General features: G+C 41.4%; 1 protein-coding gene across 1 annotated transcript; it reads left to right on the top strand.

Annotated features, from left to right (window-relative positions):
- Positions 1-390: 390 nt before the first annotated feature.
- On the top strand, positions 391-17,926 carry gpd1l (glycerol-3-phosphate dehydrogenase 1 like). The gene is made up of 8 exons (XM_018680769.2): positions 391-560; positions 2,598-2,775; positions 5,446-5,586; positions 8,248-8,386; positions 9,599-9,711; positions 11,164-11,400; positions 11,560-11,666; positions 13,485-17,926. The coding sequence occupies exons 1-8, from the start codon at positions 517-519 to the stop codon at positions 13,579-13,581; spliced, it is 1,056 nt and encodes a 351-aa protein (XP_018536285.1). The 5' UTR covers positions 391-516; the 3' UTR covers positions 13,582-17,926.
- Positions 17,927-18,435: the final 509 nt, after the last annotated feature.

Here is an 18,435-nt window from a genome sequence, read left to right as displayed (position 1 = left end):
CTCTGTTTCTTGGAAAAGTGAGGTCATTGAGTGATAGACTATAGACCATAACTAGACTAGACCACAACTAATATATATATACTGATGTTTAGAGCTGTTAGAGAGAGAGAGAGATCTATATTGGCTCGGATCCTCTCACAGGCTACTGCAGTGCTTGTTTTGATGCTGGACTTCTTTGTAATAAACTTCTTTATACAAGTAAGACAGTGTGAGCGGAGATCTTCTCTTCATCATCTTCACATCATCACCATCTAATATACCACACCATAATTCAGGCTCTCCTGTTAAGTAATCTGGGGGCTGCCATCGACGTCAACATCCAAAAAAAAAAAAAAAAACTACCACTCCCGATAGGCTTGTGTGCTGCTAATGACTGTGACGTCATCAGACGCGGACGCGGACTCTGCCGCTGTCGTTGAGTTCTGGGGAAGAATCGTCCCTGCGGTGTCAGTGTGTACAGCGGTGATTGTGTGGAGAAGAGCGGGAGAGAGCATCTGAGCGCCGGCAGCAGCACTCATGGCGGCTCCGCTCAAAGTGTGCATAGTCGGCTCCGGAAACTGGTAAGATCTGACAGGCTTGGATGATGGTGATGGTGATGATACAGGACATGATCCGCTGTAGCAACGTGTTGGGATGTTACATCTGTGAGTACACGGCCTGTGTATAACGGCATGTGTGTGAGCAGGGCGGGATGTGCTGTAGCTTTAACAGTGGGAGGAATGAAGTGCCTTGCTCAGCGGCATTTCAGTGGAGGGTGGTCTTCAACGAGGGGACCAGGAGTCATTAACATCAGGGCTTAACACCGCCTCTTAGCATCACCCAGGAGAAATGTTAGAGGGGAAAAACTTACTGAAAGAAACACATTTTATTCACTCAGATAGATTAGATTAGATTAGATAGATACTTTATTAATCCACACGGGAAATTCACAGTTCCAGCACCATCAACAGACTTAAGATAAAAGGTCGAAGGCATGCAATAAATACTGGGAATAATAATAAAAACACTGCTGATAAAAAACACAGTGAGGAAAATTTAAGTCCAGTGCAAAGTCTGTCAGAGCAGTTGACATTAATGCCCCCCCCCCACCCCCCACCCCCTCGTGGAAAGAGCTGCATGGCGTGGGGGAGGAACGATCTCCTCCATCTGTCCGTGGAGCAGGACAGTGACAGCAGCCTGTCACTGAAGCTGCTCCTCTGTCTGGAGATGATGCTGTTCAGTGGATGTAGTGGGTTGTCCATGATCAATAGGAGCCTGCTCAGCATCCGTCACTCTGCCATAGATGTCAGGCTGTCAAGCTCCGTGCCCACAACTTGCCTTCCTCGCCAGTTTGTCCAGACGTGAGGCGTCCCTCTTCTTGATGCTTCCCCCCCAGCACACCAGTGCGGAGAGTAGGGCGCTCGCCACAACAGTCTGACAGAACATCTGCAGCACCTTCTTGCAGATGTTGAAGGACACCAGCCTTCTGAGGAAGTACAATTGGTTCTGTCCTCTCCTGCACACAGCATCCGTGTTTGCAGTCCAGTTTATCATCCAGCAGCACTCCTAGGTATTTGTAGTAGTGTATCTGTCCACACAGTCACCTTTATGCACACAGGTTCCGGGTGAGGCCTGGGCCTCCTGAGGTCCACCACCATCTCCCTGGTCTTGGTGGTTTTTAGGTGCAGGTGGTTGCAGTTGCACTATGTGATGAAGTCCTGGATCAGTTTCCTGTACTTCTCTTCCTGTCCCCCCCGATACAGCCCATGATAGCAGTGTCATCTGTGAACTTTTGAACGTGGCATAACTCCAAACTGTACTTGAAGTCTGACGTGTACAGGGTGAACAGGACTGGAGAGAACACGGTCCCTTGCGGCGCTCCTGTGCTGCTAACTACAGTGTCTGACCTGCAGTCACCCAGTCGCACAAACTGGGGTCTGCCAGTCAGGTAGTCTGTGATCCATGCCACCAAGTGTGATTCAACTGCCATCTCTGTCAGCTTGCAGCTGTCAGTTTATTAGGAACACCCAGCGTTAGAAGCTTCTTGAAGGAGGTTTTATCACAGGACTGTTGGATCAGACTGAGTCAGTTTTAGCTCAGTGTACCTAACAAACTGAGAATTAGGTGAGTGTTTGAATTGATATTGAATATGTATGACTTTGAGCAGTGCAGGAATAAGGCTTTCACAAACAATATCATTTTTTTCTGTTTTTCCTTTCAGTCACAGCTCACTGTCTTCATCAGTAGATGGTGTGAGTTGTCATGGAGATGATTCAGATGTGTGTGGAACTTCACATGATCGGACAGTTGTAATAAATGATCAGTTAATATATAACCACTGGCCCAATGACCAATGAAAACATGTTATTTATACTAACCACATATCTCCACTTTGCTGTTTTTTGCTTTATACTTTGAGACAAGCTGAAGAATTAAGTGTTTCTTCTTGAAAACCAATTAAATTTATCTCAAAGTCTGAAATCAGTTTTTACTGCTCATTTGCTGTGGTGAGAGCTGGTGCCTGACAAGTCACACATATGAACAGACAAAATCATTTATATTTTGTTTTTGACTAACCATGTGGCAGGCTGACCTCCTGACCTCTGCTCTGGTTTCAGGGGCTCAGCCATCGCCAGGATTATTGGTAATAATGCCCGGTCACTGCAGCGTTTTGCCACCACGGTGAACATGTGGGTGTTTGAAGAGAACATTAATGGCAGGAAGCTCACTGACATCATCAACACAGAGCATGAAAACATCAAGTACCTGCCTGGATATAAACTGCCTGAGAATGTGGTAAGAGACAGGAGGACTACAGCCCTCTTTAGCCTCTATGAACTCACAGTTATCTATGCCAGCTAACACTGTATATTGGTGGCTCCAAATGGCAACAATGAATATAAGACGCAGGTCGTAACTGCATTTAATGAATTTATTATTGAAATGTGGTCACTGAAACTTTGCTGAAACAACCGTTCATTGTGACTTAAATAGAGGTGAGGTCCAGTTTTAACCCTGGTGTTGGAGGCAGATGGCCGCCCACTCTGAGTCTGGTTCTGTTTGAGGTTTCTGCCTCTTAAAATGAAGTTTTTCCTCTCCTCTGTCGCCTAGTGCTGCTCATAGTGGGAAGTGCTGGGTCTGTCTCTGTAAATATTATAATGTATAGAGACTAGACCTGCTCTATATGAAAAGTGCCTTGAGATAATTTCTGTTGTGATTTGGTGCTATATAAATAAAATAAAATTGAATTGAATTGTCTGTTAACCTCTAATCAAGTCAAGTCAAGTCAAATTTTATTTATATAGCGCCAATTCACAACAGAAGTTATCTCCAGACGCTGTACATATAGAGCAGGTCTAGACCGTACTCTTTATCTTATAAGATTTACAGAGAAAAACCCAACAGATCCCAGCATGAGCAAGCACTAGGCGACTGTGGCAAGGAAAAACTTCCTTTTAAGAGGCAGAAACCTCGAGCAGAACCGGACTCAAGGTGGGCGGCCATCTGCCTCGACCGGTTGGGTTTAGACAGAAAGAGAGGGGGTGGGGGAATGGGGTAGGAGAAAGACAACATTGCAGATACACAGACTAAGTCAAAGTGTAAATAGTAGTAGTAATAATAGTAATAATAATGATAATAGTAATAATTATTATTACAGCTAAAGGAATAATAATGACAAACAATGGTACATTAATAGCACTAACACTATCAATAACACTAGTAAATGTTTTAATTATTGTCGCATCATGGGTTGAGCTGGATCATGGGAGCAGCAGGAAACTCTCCAGCTCTGGAGGCAGAACCCTGCAGTGAGAGACAGTAAAAGAGAGAGAGAGAGAAGCACAGCCTGGGCAGTAATGTGCTTGAGGGAAGAACACACAGTTAAAGTGATGCAGTGATATTAAGACATCATGGACAACATTTACTAACTATTAATCTTAACTGATGCATTGAGACTGACCCAACCCGCCGAGGGAAAAATGGTATCCTGAAATAGGAACCAGAATAATGTGCTAGTTAAAAGTTAAGGCAAAAAGATGAGTTTTTAGTTTGGATTTAAAGGCCTCAACTGAGTCAGCCTGTCTAATATCAATAGGGAGGTTGTTCCAGAGGAAGGGGGCCCGATAGGAGAAGGCCCTGCAGCCTGCTGACTTCTTTTTGACTCTGGGGACAGACAGCAGCCCTGCACTCTGAGAATGCAGAGCACGAAAGGGAATATAAGGGTTAAGAAGCTTGGACAGGTATGAGGGGGCTAGCCCATTTAGAATTTTATAAGTCATCAAGAGAACTTTAAAGTCTGATCTAACATGAATAGGGAGCCAATGAAGGGAGGCTAAAACTGGGGTAATATGGTCAAACCTTCTCAATTTGGTCAGCATTCTAGCTGCAGCATTCTGGACCATTTGCAGACTTTTAGTGCTAGCACGCGGTAGTCCTGAAAGCAAAACATTACAATAATCCAGTCTAGAAGAAACAAAGGCATGGACTAGAATTTCAGCGTCTGCCATGGAAAGAAAAGAGCGAATCCTAGCTATATTGCGTAGGTGAAAAAAGGCGGTCCTTGTAATGTCTTTAATGTGCTGATCGAAGGAAAGAGTACGATCAAGTGTGACACCCAGATTTTTGGCTGTTGTACTTTGAGAGATAACACAGTTGTCAAGGGATATAGTTACATGATCGAACTGGTGTCTATATCGTGCTGGACCAATAACCAGCATTTCAGTTTTGTCTGAATTAAGAAGCAGGAAGTTTTGAGACATCCAGCTTTTAACAGATGACAAGCAGATCTCTAGTTCCCTAATTTGAGAGGCATTATCAGCCTTTATAGGCACATATAGCTGGGTATCATCAGCATAACAATGAAAATTAATTCCATGACTCTGAATAATTTGGCCAAGAGGAGAAATATAAAGAGAGAAAAGCAGGGGGCCAAGAACAGAACCCTGGGGTACTCCATATTTCACATCAGAAAAGGATGATACAGTGTTATTACAAGAGACACACTGAGTTCTGTCAGATAAGATTTTAACCAGCTGAGGGCCATGCCAGAGATTCCAAATCTATTTTCCAGTCGGTCTATGAGTATACGGTGATCTACAGTATCAAAGGCTGCACTAAGATCAAGTAATATGAGCATAGAGGTGGAATCTGAATCTAGAGAGAGTAGCAGATCATTTACTACTTTAGCAAGTGCTGTTTCAGTAGAGTGAAAGGCCCTAAAAGCAGACTGATACGGTTCAAATAGATTATTATCAGCTAAATGAGCTGAAAGCTGCTGATACACCACTTTTTCTAGTATTTTAGAGAAGAATGGGAGATTTGAGACAGGCCGATAGTTACCTAAAGACCCAGGATCAAGGTGTGGTTTCTTAAGTAAAGGTTTAACCACAGCTGTCAGAGGTTACTGAAACCTCATTAGTCTATTCAAAGCCTATGTCAAAGCATAGATGTTTGTTTTCTCCACAGGTGGCTGTCCCGAAGCTCTGTGACGCTGCAGAGGGAGCTGACCTGCTGGTGTTTGTGGTCCCTCACCAGTTCATCAGGAAGCTCTGTGACGAGATGGTGTGCTGTGTCTCCAGGAAAGCTCTGGGAATCACCCTCATAAAGGTAATAACTGACTTATGTTGGCTGTCTGCTCCATGCAGCTGTTCTGCTCTGCTTCCACTCTCACAGTGTATGAATGTGTGTGAGAGGAGAGTGGAGTGTGGTCTGTCTGTGCAGCCTGTCCTGTCCCATGAAGACAGAGCACAGCTCAGTGTGAGTCCTTGTGTGGTAGGTAGAGGTAGTTAAAAATTCTTACACACTCATCTTTGGAAATAGTATTTAGACAAAACTTGCTCAGGTACACCAGCGCATTCAGCCACATTTCCTGGCCCTCATCCATAGATGGAGTTTGCTAAGTTGTCATGAAAATGGAAGTTTTTGTGGTGGTAACAGGTGGTTGTTCTGATGTCCATGTCCACTGTCTCCTGGTCACTAACCTTTGACCTCTTCCCAGCAGGTAATAGGTGTTCTGGTCTGGTGTTCACTGACAGTTGTTGTCTGTTTCTACTGTTCATTCAGTGTCGTAGTGAGCATAAACATCCGTGTGCCAAATTCCAAAATCCTGAAAGGACTCGCATCAAGTGCAAAACGTGAATCTTTACACATATGTAAATAATGTTGCAGACTTGACATCATCTCATCATTTTTGCACAGGTTTTCATCAGATTCTGTTTCTGGTTGTGTTGGGAGCTGAGGTGGCTGTAAATCTAAATCTGCTGCAGTCTTCTTTTTATAGAACGTATAATTCCTCTCTAACAGAACAGGCCGTGTCTACTCGACTCTGGGACTTGTTTGGACTGTTATCTACATTTCCACAGCAGCCTACATGACAGAGATGAAAGCCTTGACAACACTCAACCAGACACACACACACAGTCACTCTCCTGCTCATGAGTGTGTGTGTGTACACTGTGTGTACAGTGTGTGCACACATTGAAGGAAATAAATCCTCAGCTCTACTCAGGTAAAAAAGCTGATATAAAAACTGTGGACAGGGCCATTATGGAGAGAGGGGGATTTATGTCATATCAGGCTTTAGGTGGTGCAGGACTGGGACTGAGGGAGACACTGAGGCTGTACTTACCCTCAGTTTCCCTTAGAATAGAAAGTCAGCAGCAATCTAGGCCACATATGTTGCCTAGCTCAAAGTTTTGAAGGAAACAAATCCTTCAAAATAAAAGCATCATCTGTAAATGTAAATGTCCAAAAAAAAAAACTTACATTTGGAGCAAAAACGTCAAAAATATTATTTCAAAAGATGTTTTTCTTGGCCTATACTTTTCCCTCACATTAGAACATTGTCTATCCAACTTTAAACACAAATGTAAAAATGACAGTTTGTGGATAAAGCCATGTTACGTCCTGAAGCTCTTCAGTGCAGTTTCTCCAGTCATTGAACACAGGAGGCCTATACATGTGTTTTTGAATTTCTGGTTAAACCGAGAAGAAACATTAACCAGTGAAAGTTAAAGGTGTTGGTAGGTGAGAGACTGTTTCCTGCTGCTCTCAGTCTTTATGCTATGCTAGGCTAAGTCCTGGCTCCAGCTCTCTACTTTACTTGCAGACATGAGATTGAGATCCACCTGAACATCTCACTCTCACAAAACAAATGCTTCAGTCCCCAGTTCCTTGAGCAAAGCACAAAACTTTATTTGTCCCCTGGTCAGGCCAGCAGCTTGTGTGTGTGAGTGTGTACGTGAATAGATGAACCTATACCAAACTTGTAGAAGTGTATAGAAATGGCTCAAGAAGTCCATGAGAGATTTACTCAGTGATGCAGCCCTGAGGCCTCACTGACTTCTCAGGAAACCTCATCTAAGTCTGTGAATCTATGGAATAGAATAGAATATATGGTTATTGCCCACTAGAGTTAAAAAATTGTCTTAAGCTCACCAACACATAAAAATATCTCCAAGGGCTAGAGCTGTGCCTTGGCCTAAAATCACTCCATGCTCATTTAAGGAAAAAATCTGTGTCCACCTAATCCTCCACTGGACATACAGAGATCAAACTGTTATTGATCTGACTCCTGGAAACTAATAAAGCACATCTCTCTACATTTTGGACTTTTATACTTTTTTAATATATGTGTTTGATACAGCTGAAAGTAGTGATTAATGTATTAGTGGTTGTTTTACAGCCCATAGAAATCTTTAGAAATGTTTTTGTCTCCCACTGGGGCTCACTGTACTGTCTGCTTTATGAGGGTTAAGCCTTGGTCTCAGGGTCAGGGTCAGGAGCTATGAAATGCATAATGTCAATGAGTTGTTCCCATGGGAATAGTGAAACAAACGTGTGTATATGTGTGTGGGTTAGGATGTGTGTGTCAGCCAAACACACTTTTTTCATCTTCAGGTGTGACAGAAAGTGTTGAGTGTTTCTTTGTTGTGCTGGTGCGTCACTGAGACACATTTAGCCGACATCAGCAGCACAGGAGGGAGTCAGAGGAAGATGAGATCAAAGTGAGAAGGATGATACATTTTGTCTGCTGTTTTCTTTCTCATCATGCTCTGCTAATACCTCTGGCTATAAATGTTATGACTTTCAACTTCAGAATCTGAATGACATAACACATTATTCAGATGTACGTTAAATGTCCTGCTGCCTGCTGAGTAGCATTAGTTTGTCCTTAATCTCTCCACACCTCCCTCACACATCTACCATTTCTCACCTTCTTCCTGCAGTCACACCTTCCTCACATCCCTCTGTGTGTGTGTCTGTCAGGGGATAGATGAGGGTCCTGAGGGCCTGAAGCTCATCTCGGATATTATCCGAGAGAAGATGGGGATTGACGTCAGTGTCCTCATGGGAGCAAACATTGCCAATGAAGTGGCAGCTGAGAAGTTTTGTGAAACCACCATTGGTAAGAAAGATATATGAATGTGTACAGTTAAAATGAAATGGTTGAATATTAGGTTTAAATAATAAAATAGCCTATAATGTAAATTTGATCCTTGCTGAGGCTGATAGAAATTTTTGAGTTCTCAAACAAATCTGATAATTTTCTATATAGAATATTAATGTTAATACATAATAGAAACAAACATTTTTAATAAAAAGCCAGTAAATATGGTCATTATATAATTCTGACTGACACCTAACACTACGGTCCCTTAATACCAATCAGTCATGGTCTGAATGCCACAGCCTATCTGAGTATTGTGGCTGACCATGTTCATCCCTTTATGGCCACAGTTCACCATCTTCTAATGGATACTTCCAGCAGGATAAGGCTCCATGTCACAAAGCAAAAATTTCATGACCATGAGTGAGTTCAGTGAACTTCAGTGACCTCCCCAGTCACCAGATCCGAATCCAGTAGAACTCCTTTGGGATGTAGTAGAACAGGAGATTGGCAAAATGAATGTGCAGCTGACACATCTGCAGAAGTGATGCGATACAGACACGTCAACATGGAGCAGAATCTCAGAGGAAAGAGGAACTACCCAGTGTTAGTGTGGGGTTCCTAATAAAGTGCTCAGTGAGTTTATGTTGTTAATATTATTGCAACAAGATGGAATCAGCTGATATCAGTCTGACTCTAAAGTACATAAAATAGAATATGTAATAACAGCAAACATTAAAATAACCAACCATAATGATTTTAAATTGTAACTTTACCTTCTTAAGTAAAGCAAGTTAAGTAAAACACATGCAAATCATATTTTGCCTGTAGTAGAGTAGTTTCACATTGAGGTTTCTGTATTTGTTCTTCAGTAAAAGATCTCAGAGCTTCTTTCACCACATCTTTCAGAGGTATTCTAATAGTAGATGTGTTGAAGTTGTGTCTGGATATTAGTTTTCAACCTGAACTGCAAGAAGCCGAGTTTCTATTTGAGGACAAGAGATTAAAAATAAAAAGCAGCTGTGTAATATTTTGTCTTTGTTGTTTATTTTTAAATAAGCAGTGTCTGTTTGAAGCAGCGTTTCCAACTATTTCTATGTTTATCAGCTGCCAAGATCTCAAGACTCTGGACACGACCTTATGTGTGTTTTATGAAATCAGAGTGAGATAATCAAAGGTCAATGTGATGATGGTCTGGTGCCTTGATATATCTGGTGTGTGTGTGTTCAGGCAGTAGGATTTTGGAGAACGGCCTGCTGTTCAAAGAGCTGCTGCAGACTCCAAACTTCAGGATCACAGTTGTGGATGATGCTGATACAGTGGAGCTGTGTGGAGCTCTGAAGGTACACACACTCACATACATCCTGCCTACTGCGTATTTTACTCTTTAATACACTCATGACCCAGAGGAAAATCCTAGTGTTTTTGGACAAAAGTGAATAATGTGCCATGAAATTCACTGAGCTCTCACTCACTCTGTCAGTAACACAAATCTAATGTGAGCACATTCATGCTTCACAGAGCTGCGTAGTGTCTAGTGCTGGCTTTACACAGTATGACAAACTTTTTTGTCCAACTGAAGGTTTTAAGACTAGTAACATCATCAGCATGATTTTTCTGCTGTATGTGTGCTGTTTCTCAATGCTGTACTATATACTATTTTTTAAACAGAATCTTTTTTGTATTTAGTGATGAAATTGCAGATGTGTGTTTTTGAGTGTGCTCCAGATTAACATTATTGTCCCACAATGCAATGCAGCACAGAAATAGAGGAGCTTCTCACCATTGCAAAAAAAACTAAATCAGAAAAAAACACATGCTTGTTGAATCAGCGGTTTTGTTTATGAGTTGAGGTTTCATCAACATCCATGTAGAGCATCATGTATCTTTCCCTGCCCCTGCTACTGTCCTGTTTACTAACTGCAGAGACAATATGCCATGGAGACCAGTAAATATTTTATACAACCATTTGTGTTTCTGAACTGGTCCTGCTGTCATGTTTGTCAGTAACACACTGTAAAATCAAGTGAGTCAGTGTGTGTCTGAGACCATAATTCCAAACTGAAAATGACAGTTGCATCTGGGATTATAATCATCATGCAGCCCACTTTGATGGACATCCACCAGACATGTGCATTCCTAAACAAATACTGTGACGTGTATTGATTTTGTAACATCAGAATACAAAAGTCTTATCGCTCATATGAAATGTATTATTTAAATTAGTGTTCAGTTGTTTCAGTTTATTTAAATAATGGAATTAATGATGAGATTAATTTTCTCATTTAGTTTATTTATCTCTGGTTAGCATGAAGTACATTTTTCATATCGCCCCTACCCTCAGTTTACTGCAAAGATTCAGTAAAGCATTTCATTCACCTTCATGTGAGTGCTTATAAAATGTTGTTTCTGTACACTTGCCTCAATAAATAATCTTACAGTTTTGCTACCAATCGTATTTGTGCATGTGTATCAGCAGAACACACAGTGTTATCATGTGTGTGTTAGATGTTGAGAAACATACAGTAAATATCTGATACAGTGAAGGCAGTGGTGTGAATATCATGTGTCAAGTTTTCAAATCATTTTTTATATTACTGAAGCTTGTTGTTTTGCTCTCTGACCTACACACACACTAAACTATGTGACCTTAAACTGGGTTTATAGTCAGCACAGGATTAACAGTCCTGACCCATGGTATAGATCTGATTACAGCTATGCATCAGATTTTCTGCCTCGTAGCGAGGTGAGTGTAATTAATGTGAATGTGTTCTTTGTCTTAACGTTGGGAGCAGAACATTGTGGCGGTGGGTGCAGGCTTCTGCGATGGGCTACGATGCGGTGACAACACCAAGGCAGCTGTGATCCGACTGGGGCTGATGGAGATGATAGCCTTCGCTAAACTCTTCTCTAAGAATGACTCTGTTTCCACGGCAACCTTTCTAGAGAGCTGCGGTGTGGCCGACCTCATAACTACGTGCTATGGCGGCCGCAACCGACGGGTGGCAGAGGCCTTCGCTAAAACAGGAAAGGTAGGAGCACCATCACAGATAACATACCAGTGGATCTACTGGACCTCCTCTCTGCTGTGACTGTCAGACAATGTCTACAATGACACTACTTTGTTATAAATAGCACAGAAACATGTGTTTGATGAATTTGTATTATGTGCTTGTTCCACCCACTGTCAGAGCATTGAGGAACTGGAGAAGGAAATGTTGAATGGTCAGAAGCTCCAGGGTCCTGCCACCTCAGCTGAGGTTTACCACATCCTCAAACAGAAGAGCCTGGTGGACAAGTCCGTATTCAACAGTCTCTGCCTTTGTCTGTCTGCTTGTCTTTTTTGGTTCTGGTGCTGTGTGTGCACTGTTGCTGCAGCAATGTTTACCCGTGTGTAGACTTAAAGGAATAGTTTGACACTTTGGGAAACACATTTGTTTGCTTTCTTGCTGAGAATGAGATGGATATCAGTCTCATGTCTATGTGTTCAGTACAAAGCTGGCGTCAGGATGTGGTTAGCCTAGCTTGGCATGAAGACTGGGAGCAGGACGTTAACAACTAAAAAGCAGGGTTTTAGGGGAATTATGCCAGAATTATTTCTTAACAGCAACAGTTTAACCATCCACTGTCCACTGGTTTCCAGGCTGCTTCACAAGGACGACAAATCTCTGAGACATTACTAAGAAATAGTTCCAGCACATTTTTAGGGGAGCTGAAAATGCATTCAGTTTCTGTTTGTGTCCAGATTAAACAAACCAGGTGTAGCATTTTAATCAGTGAGCTTTAGTTGTATTAATGATCTCTGGACAGTCCAAGGCTAGCTGTTTATGCTAAGCTAATAACCTCCTGGCCCTAGCTTCAGAGATAACACAGAGACATAAGATTAATGTCAATCTTCTCATTTTAGCAGGAAAGTAGATAAGCATATTTCCCAAAACATCAAAATGTCCTTCAAGTTCACTGATCAGCCACAACATTAAAACCACTTACATAATATTGTGTAGGTCCCCCTTGTGCTGCTAAAACAGCTCTGGAAACGGGACCTCTGACAGTGTCCTCTGGTGTCTGGCACTGGGATATTGGCAGCAGATCCTTTTGGTCTTGTGAGTTGCAGGGTTGGGCCTCCAACATCTGGTTCTGATGCATCCCACAGATGTTCAATCAGATTTGGATCTGGGGGATTTGGAGGCCATGGGGTGGCTGTTGCTCAGGAGGTGGAGCAGTCACCCACCAATTGCAAGGTCAGTGGTTCGATCCCCAGCCCCTCCAGTCCGCATGCCGAAGTTTGTATGGACAGAACAAGTGCTGTATGAATGTGTGTGTGAATGGGTTTATGTGACCTGTAGTGTGAAGCGCTTTGAGTTGTCGATATGACTAGAAAAGTGCTATAGAAGCAGTCCATTTACCTTTGTCGTGTTCCTTGAGCCATTTCTGAGCAGTTTCTGTGGTGTGGTGGGAGCACCGTTCTGCTGAGGGAGGCCCCCGCTGTCGGGGAGTGCATTTGTCATGGGGCGGGGGGTGTGTGTGCTTGGTCTACAACAGTGGTAAATTGGGTGGCATGTATCAAAGTAACATCCAGATGAATATCAGGCCCCAAGGTTTCCCAGCAGAACATTGTATTGTAAAGAGATGATTAATGTCAGTGGTTTGATGTTGTGGCTGATCTGTGTTTATCACTGGAAATACAGAGGAGTATCACCAACAGGGCTGTAGGCTGGGATCTATGTCTGTACATTTCTATATAAGAAAAACTAACCCTAAACCTTACCTTACCTTAAACATTAACTTGATTATGATAATGATAAATGAATTAGTCAACAATTTTGATTATTGACAAATCGTTAAAGACATTTATTAATCAAAAATGCCAAACACTTGTTTGTTCGTTTGTGTAAGGTTCTTCTTTCTGTCATTATTAACTGAACTGGAAAAAAACCCGACAGATTAATCAATAATCAAAGTATTGATTAGTTGCAGCCCTAGTGTGGATGACTTGTAGTATGACGAGTTGATAATGATGGTGGTGAGGTGCTCTGCCATGCCTCATCCTGCTTCTGATGTCTGCTGCCCCCCTGCCCTTCAGTGTCTAGTCTGACTCAATACATCCTCTCTCCAGGTTCCCTCTCTTCACAGCCGTCTATCAGATTTGTTTTGAGGGGAAGCCAGTCCAAGAGATGATCTCCTGCTTGCAGAGCCACCCAGAGCACATGTGATCAGCTGGTGGGTCCCACAGCAGGCTACTGAGAGGATTCAGTCTGCATGTCCGCACCAAGATCAGTTTGTCCTTTATCAATTCAAACTAGTATGGATAAAAAGAAACCAAAAACCTCAGTTGCCAGATTTCCAACAGTATGTTATGTTCTCACAGTAAAGGGAAACTGATCTCAGGCTGACTTTTCACTCAGATGAGGACAAATCTAGAGCATTCACAGACTGAGGTGTAGTGTAACAAAGCAGATATGACGTTTTGTGCTGCAGAGCCAATATTTGACAGATCCACTAATTAGCTCGATCTGTCAAAGCCAGTCTCTGGATGGAAGTAAGTCTGCTCAGCAGCTCAGAAAAATCCTTAAGCTCCATCTGTTTTGATAACAAAGCATAATCCCAACACTGAGAACTGATACTATGATTTACACCTGATTTTCATCCAGTACTAGAGCCAGATAACTCGAGGTGTTTATATCATTTTGAATTTGAATTCCACAGGTGAACAGGGCTGTTTTTAAGACATCTCTGGGATCAGACCTGTGTTGTTGTGTGTTCCTCTATCTGATGTGCTGTAGTGTTACAACTGTTTTGACCAATACACCTGATGCTGCCTTTTTCTGGCCAACATTGTCACAGAGTTGCCACAGTTTTAACATGGTGCCCCTCAGACATAAAACCATACCACACAGGACGCTCTGTCCTCTTCCTCTGTATTTAAACCAACCAGCACCATCTTGTGGTTAACTGACACAAATCAGGCTGTCATCATACAATGCATGCAGAAAGTATTCAGACCCCTTCACTTTTTTCACATTTTGTGATGTTGCAACCTTTTGCTAAAATTGTTTAAAATAATTTTACCCTCTTCAGTCTATACTCAGTACCCCATAATGATGAAGTGAAAAGAGAATTTTAGACATTTTTGCAAATTTATTAAAAAGGAGAAACTGAAATATCACAGTGACATAAGTATTCAGACCCTTTGCTATGACACTTGATATTTAGCTCAGGTTCCTCCCATTTCTCTGAATCATCTTTGAGGTGATTCTACACCTTGGCTGAAGTCCACCTGTGGTAAACTCAACTGATTGGACATGATTGATTGACTGCAACATTACAAAATGTGAACTAAGTGAGGGGGTCTGAATAAATGCACTGAATCCATTTAAAGGATTTCCTCTGGTTTATTGCAACTATTTCTTGTAGTCTTGATTTTAGTAGTATTACTGCACTCACCATGTTAAAGAAATGTTAAAGAAATGTTTTGTGTTTTTCAACTTGGACTCACAATTGTGACTAGTCTGACTATTTGTCATGTCAACATTCAATTCAATTCAATTCAGTTTTACTTACATAGCGCCGAATCACAACAAAAGTCATCTCAAGGCACTTTCCATATAGAGCAGGTCTAGACCGTACTCTTTAGATTAGTATAATTACAGAATGAGACCCAACAGTTCTCACCATGAGCAACAGTGGAAAGAAAAAACTTCCTTTTAAGAGGCAGAAACCTCGAGCAGAACCAGACTCAGAGTGGGCGGCCATTTGCCTCGACCGGTTGGGTTAAGAAAGCGAGAGAGAAAGGGGAAGGGGGAGAGAGAGGGGTAGAAAATAGCAACAGGAGAACATAGCACATTGATTCACCTCCACCACCTATATTGGGGTAAGTAGTGCAAGCTTCTGTTTATATCCACATCAGGTTTGTGCAGTTTTCTGCAGGTCAGCTTCAGCTCAGATCCATGTTTTTGGCTTGGTTGCTGAACAGATGTGTGGAGAAACAACAGCAGTCAGATGATCAGATGGGTTGGAAGCAAACCAGACTTAACTGAAAGAGAAACATAAGGCGAAATGATTACTCAAACTGTTGTAAACCTCCATGACAACTTACAGGCTCACTTCCTGCTCCTGCTGTACTCTCTGTGTAGTGGTGCGAGTACAATATTATTATGACTGATAGAGACTGTGGCCCCAACTACAACATTTAGACCCATTCAATAATAAACCAGAGCCATCCTTTACATGTTACATCAACTGGTCAGTTTTATTTAAAAGCACCGTTTTGCTCACGTCTTTCCTCTCAGACTCAGAACTGAGTCTATTGATGTTCTAAGATGCACTGTGATGACAGTGCTGGTGTTACACATACTTTGGACATTTTTACTGCTCCACTGTAAATCTAGTTGTTTTCTCTATGTTTTCTTATTTTTAAAAGATGGCACACTTCCCCTGACCCTTTGCAGATAATGTATATTTCCAGGTTTGTGACCAAATGTTTGAGACAGAACCCATGTGTTCTTAGTGTGACAGTACAGTGGTAATCTGCAGTGAGTGCCCCGTCAGTTTCTCACATATCAGCAGCCAAGAGCTGTTGATTACTTGAGATGACTAAGAATACCAGCCATTACAAGCCTGCCCATGGACACCAGCGTAATACTGCAGCTGCACTTTAGTCATGTCCTGCTCAAGACCAACACCAGTGGACAATGCATTGTGACTTAAGAGAAGATAAAGATCTTTATAACTTCACAGGGTTTGTACTCATGTTTTCACTGCCACTCAGGTAAACATGCAGTAGTATTTTTATTTTTATTTTTGTTGAAGAAGTATCCTGTAAAAATCCCCTTACAATATTCTGCTCCAGACATGTAGTTTTAGAAGGAATTAACCTCTTGAATGGATGACTCAAGAAACCAACAGTATGTTAATACCTTTGGGAAAACCAGCATGAGCTCCACATAAAATATATCAGACATATGTCTGTATCGTTTCTCTTTAAGCTGCCTGAGTGTTGCCAAGTAAAGCTGTCTAATTCTGTCTAGTTGTATACAGCTCATTTGTATGTAAATCTTTTTTTGGAAGGAGGTTGGCTGGCTCCAGTAAAAAAGTTGACCCAGGCTCAGTTTTAGCTGCAACGCAATACATCTTCTGGCAATGTGCTGCCTTGACCAATCAAATACATGCAAGCACACAATTCGTGATGATTACTTTGTAACGTGAATGCAGGATTACTACTGTTTGCCACTCTGTAGTGACAGAAGATAAAATAATTGCCTCTGATAACTGTTCACAGTTGTGGAATCCAGTCTGTGAGTATTACAAATCGTTTAGCAGAGTTTGGTGACTGATTGCCTCTAAACATATTAATTGTTGTTGTTTCTAACACTGGACTTCCTGGATCATATTCAGCATCACACTATTACCTTAACAACACGCCCCCACCAACAGTCCCCTGCACTGTTAACGTAGGCCTGCTTTTGGTCAGAGGCCCCACGTAGTTCTCATGCTTGAAGCCTTTTATCCTGTAAAAGTGTTAAATAGTTTCAGTTAAAGCATAAATCTTGCTTTTGCTTCAGTTCACAACAGGCCTGTCCTAGACATTTTAACATAACAGCTTTTTAAGCCTTTGGAAAAAATGTGCAAATGTTAGACCTTCATGGTTTACCAGTCTTCAGTATAAAAAATAATATCTGATGTTGTTGCCAGTTGGACACGTCTTTTATAAGAGCACAGTTAAAGTACAGTTGAAATGCTGTGGGTGCTTTCAAAACCGTGGGAAACAATAAGCCTGTTCTGACTGGTGATGACACACTCCAAAAACACTCAAGAACTAACAAACTAAGGTGAAATGAATGCTTTCATGGACATGTGTTCAAACAGCATCTTTCTCTTGTATAAGAGAAAAGGCTTTAGGGATGAGTGCTACATTGGTGGTTGTATGTCTGGTTAACTAACCCCACCAACAATAAATGGCTGTTTATTTTCTAAACTTTTCAGTAGGATTGCTCATTGCACAGTGGAGTGTCTCAGATAGGACTAACTTCCAGTAACTGAATAAGTTACCCAAGAAGCTCACCAACACCATCTCAAGTGGATGGATCTTCTTCAGACTGGCAGCTTTCCATTCTCTTACAAGTGTTTTGTGTATTATTGTTTCATATAGGTAAAAGTCCATCCTCACAAAAGAAACTATCAGGTTCTGTCCTGGTTTTAAAGACACTAAGTGTAGGGATTTTAAATGAGAACATTTATGGGAACTCCTAGTGGTAGTATCACACATGACATGTTGGTAGACAGCATGTCAATACCTGCCCCCATCCCCACATTAAACACAAACACACAGATCTGACCTGGTAAAACTGAATTATACATTACATGTACGTTACATTACATAAAAACTCTGCACATTGTGACTTTAAAAGTCAAAGGACTTCACTATTTGACAGAGAACTAATGTTACCAGAGTCTGATTTTGCCTTTTATTTTTGGGATGTAACATTAGTCAATTGGATCATTGTGTTTTATTTATGTGAATCTGCTTTTCTGTTGAAATAAACTGTATATTTCCCTGCATATTGAGTTGTGGTCATGTGTGAAAATATCTAAATATCTACAGAATAAATGGCTATCCACACAGTAATCATAATCTCTGTAGACTACTTCAGCACAGTGGATTTAAACATCATAATGAGTATGAAGTGAACGTGGTTAAGTAGCAAGAAAAGTACGTCATAGTAATATGAAAAATGTTCAAACATGGCAAAGATATCATTAACAGAAGAAAAGTCTTGTTATAACAAGAAACTGATGTCCACTGCTTTGTATGAGGCCTCAGCCATCATCCAAGTCACTGCACATACCTCTCCTTGACTATTTTCCAAATGATCACAGTTCACTGAGCTAAAGCAAAGATGACAAAAACACAGAAGTAAACCAAATTTGGTTGATACATTATTGCAATGCATCCTTATCAGTAAAGGAAAAATCTAATAACAACAGAAAATGAGATTATACTTACATTCAGTTAGTACCATTTAAAAACTAAAGCAGACATATCAAATCAATCATAGTAACATCAATCA

This window comes from Lates calcarifer, linkage group LG15 (genome assembly GCF_001640805.2).
Source record: "Lates calcarifer isolate ASB-BC8 linkage group LG15, TLL_Latcal_v3, whole genome shotgun sequence".
Taxonomy (NCBI): domain Eukaryota; kingdom Metazoa; phylum Chordata; class Actinopteri; family Centropomidae; genus Lates; species Lates calcarifer.
This window is presented reverse-complemented; position numbering and strand designations above follow the sequence as displayed.

Excerpts from the sequence above, each read along its gene's own strand:
- gpd1l (XM_018680769.2), top strand. The coding sequence starts at position 517 with ATGGCGGCTCCGCTCAAAGTGTGCATAGTCGGCTCCGGAAACTG. Across the intron at positions 2,776-5,445 it reads ATAAACTGCCTGAGAATGTG|GTGGCTGTCCCGAAGCTCTG; the intron begins GTAAGAGACAGG and ends TTTTCTCCACAG. Across the intron at positions 8,387-9,598 it reads GTTTTGTGAAACCACCATTG|GCAGTAGGATTTTGGAGAAC; the intron begins GTAAGAAAGATA and ends GTGTGTGTTCAG.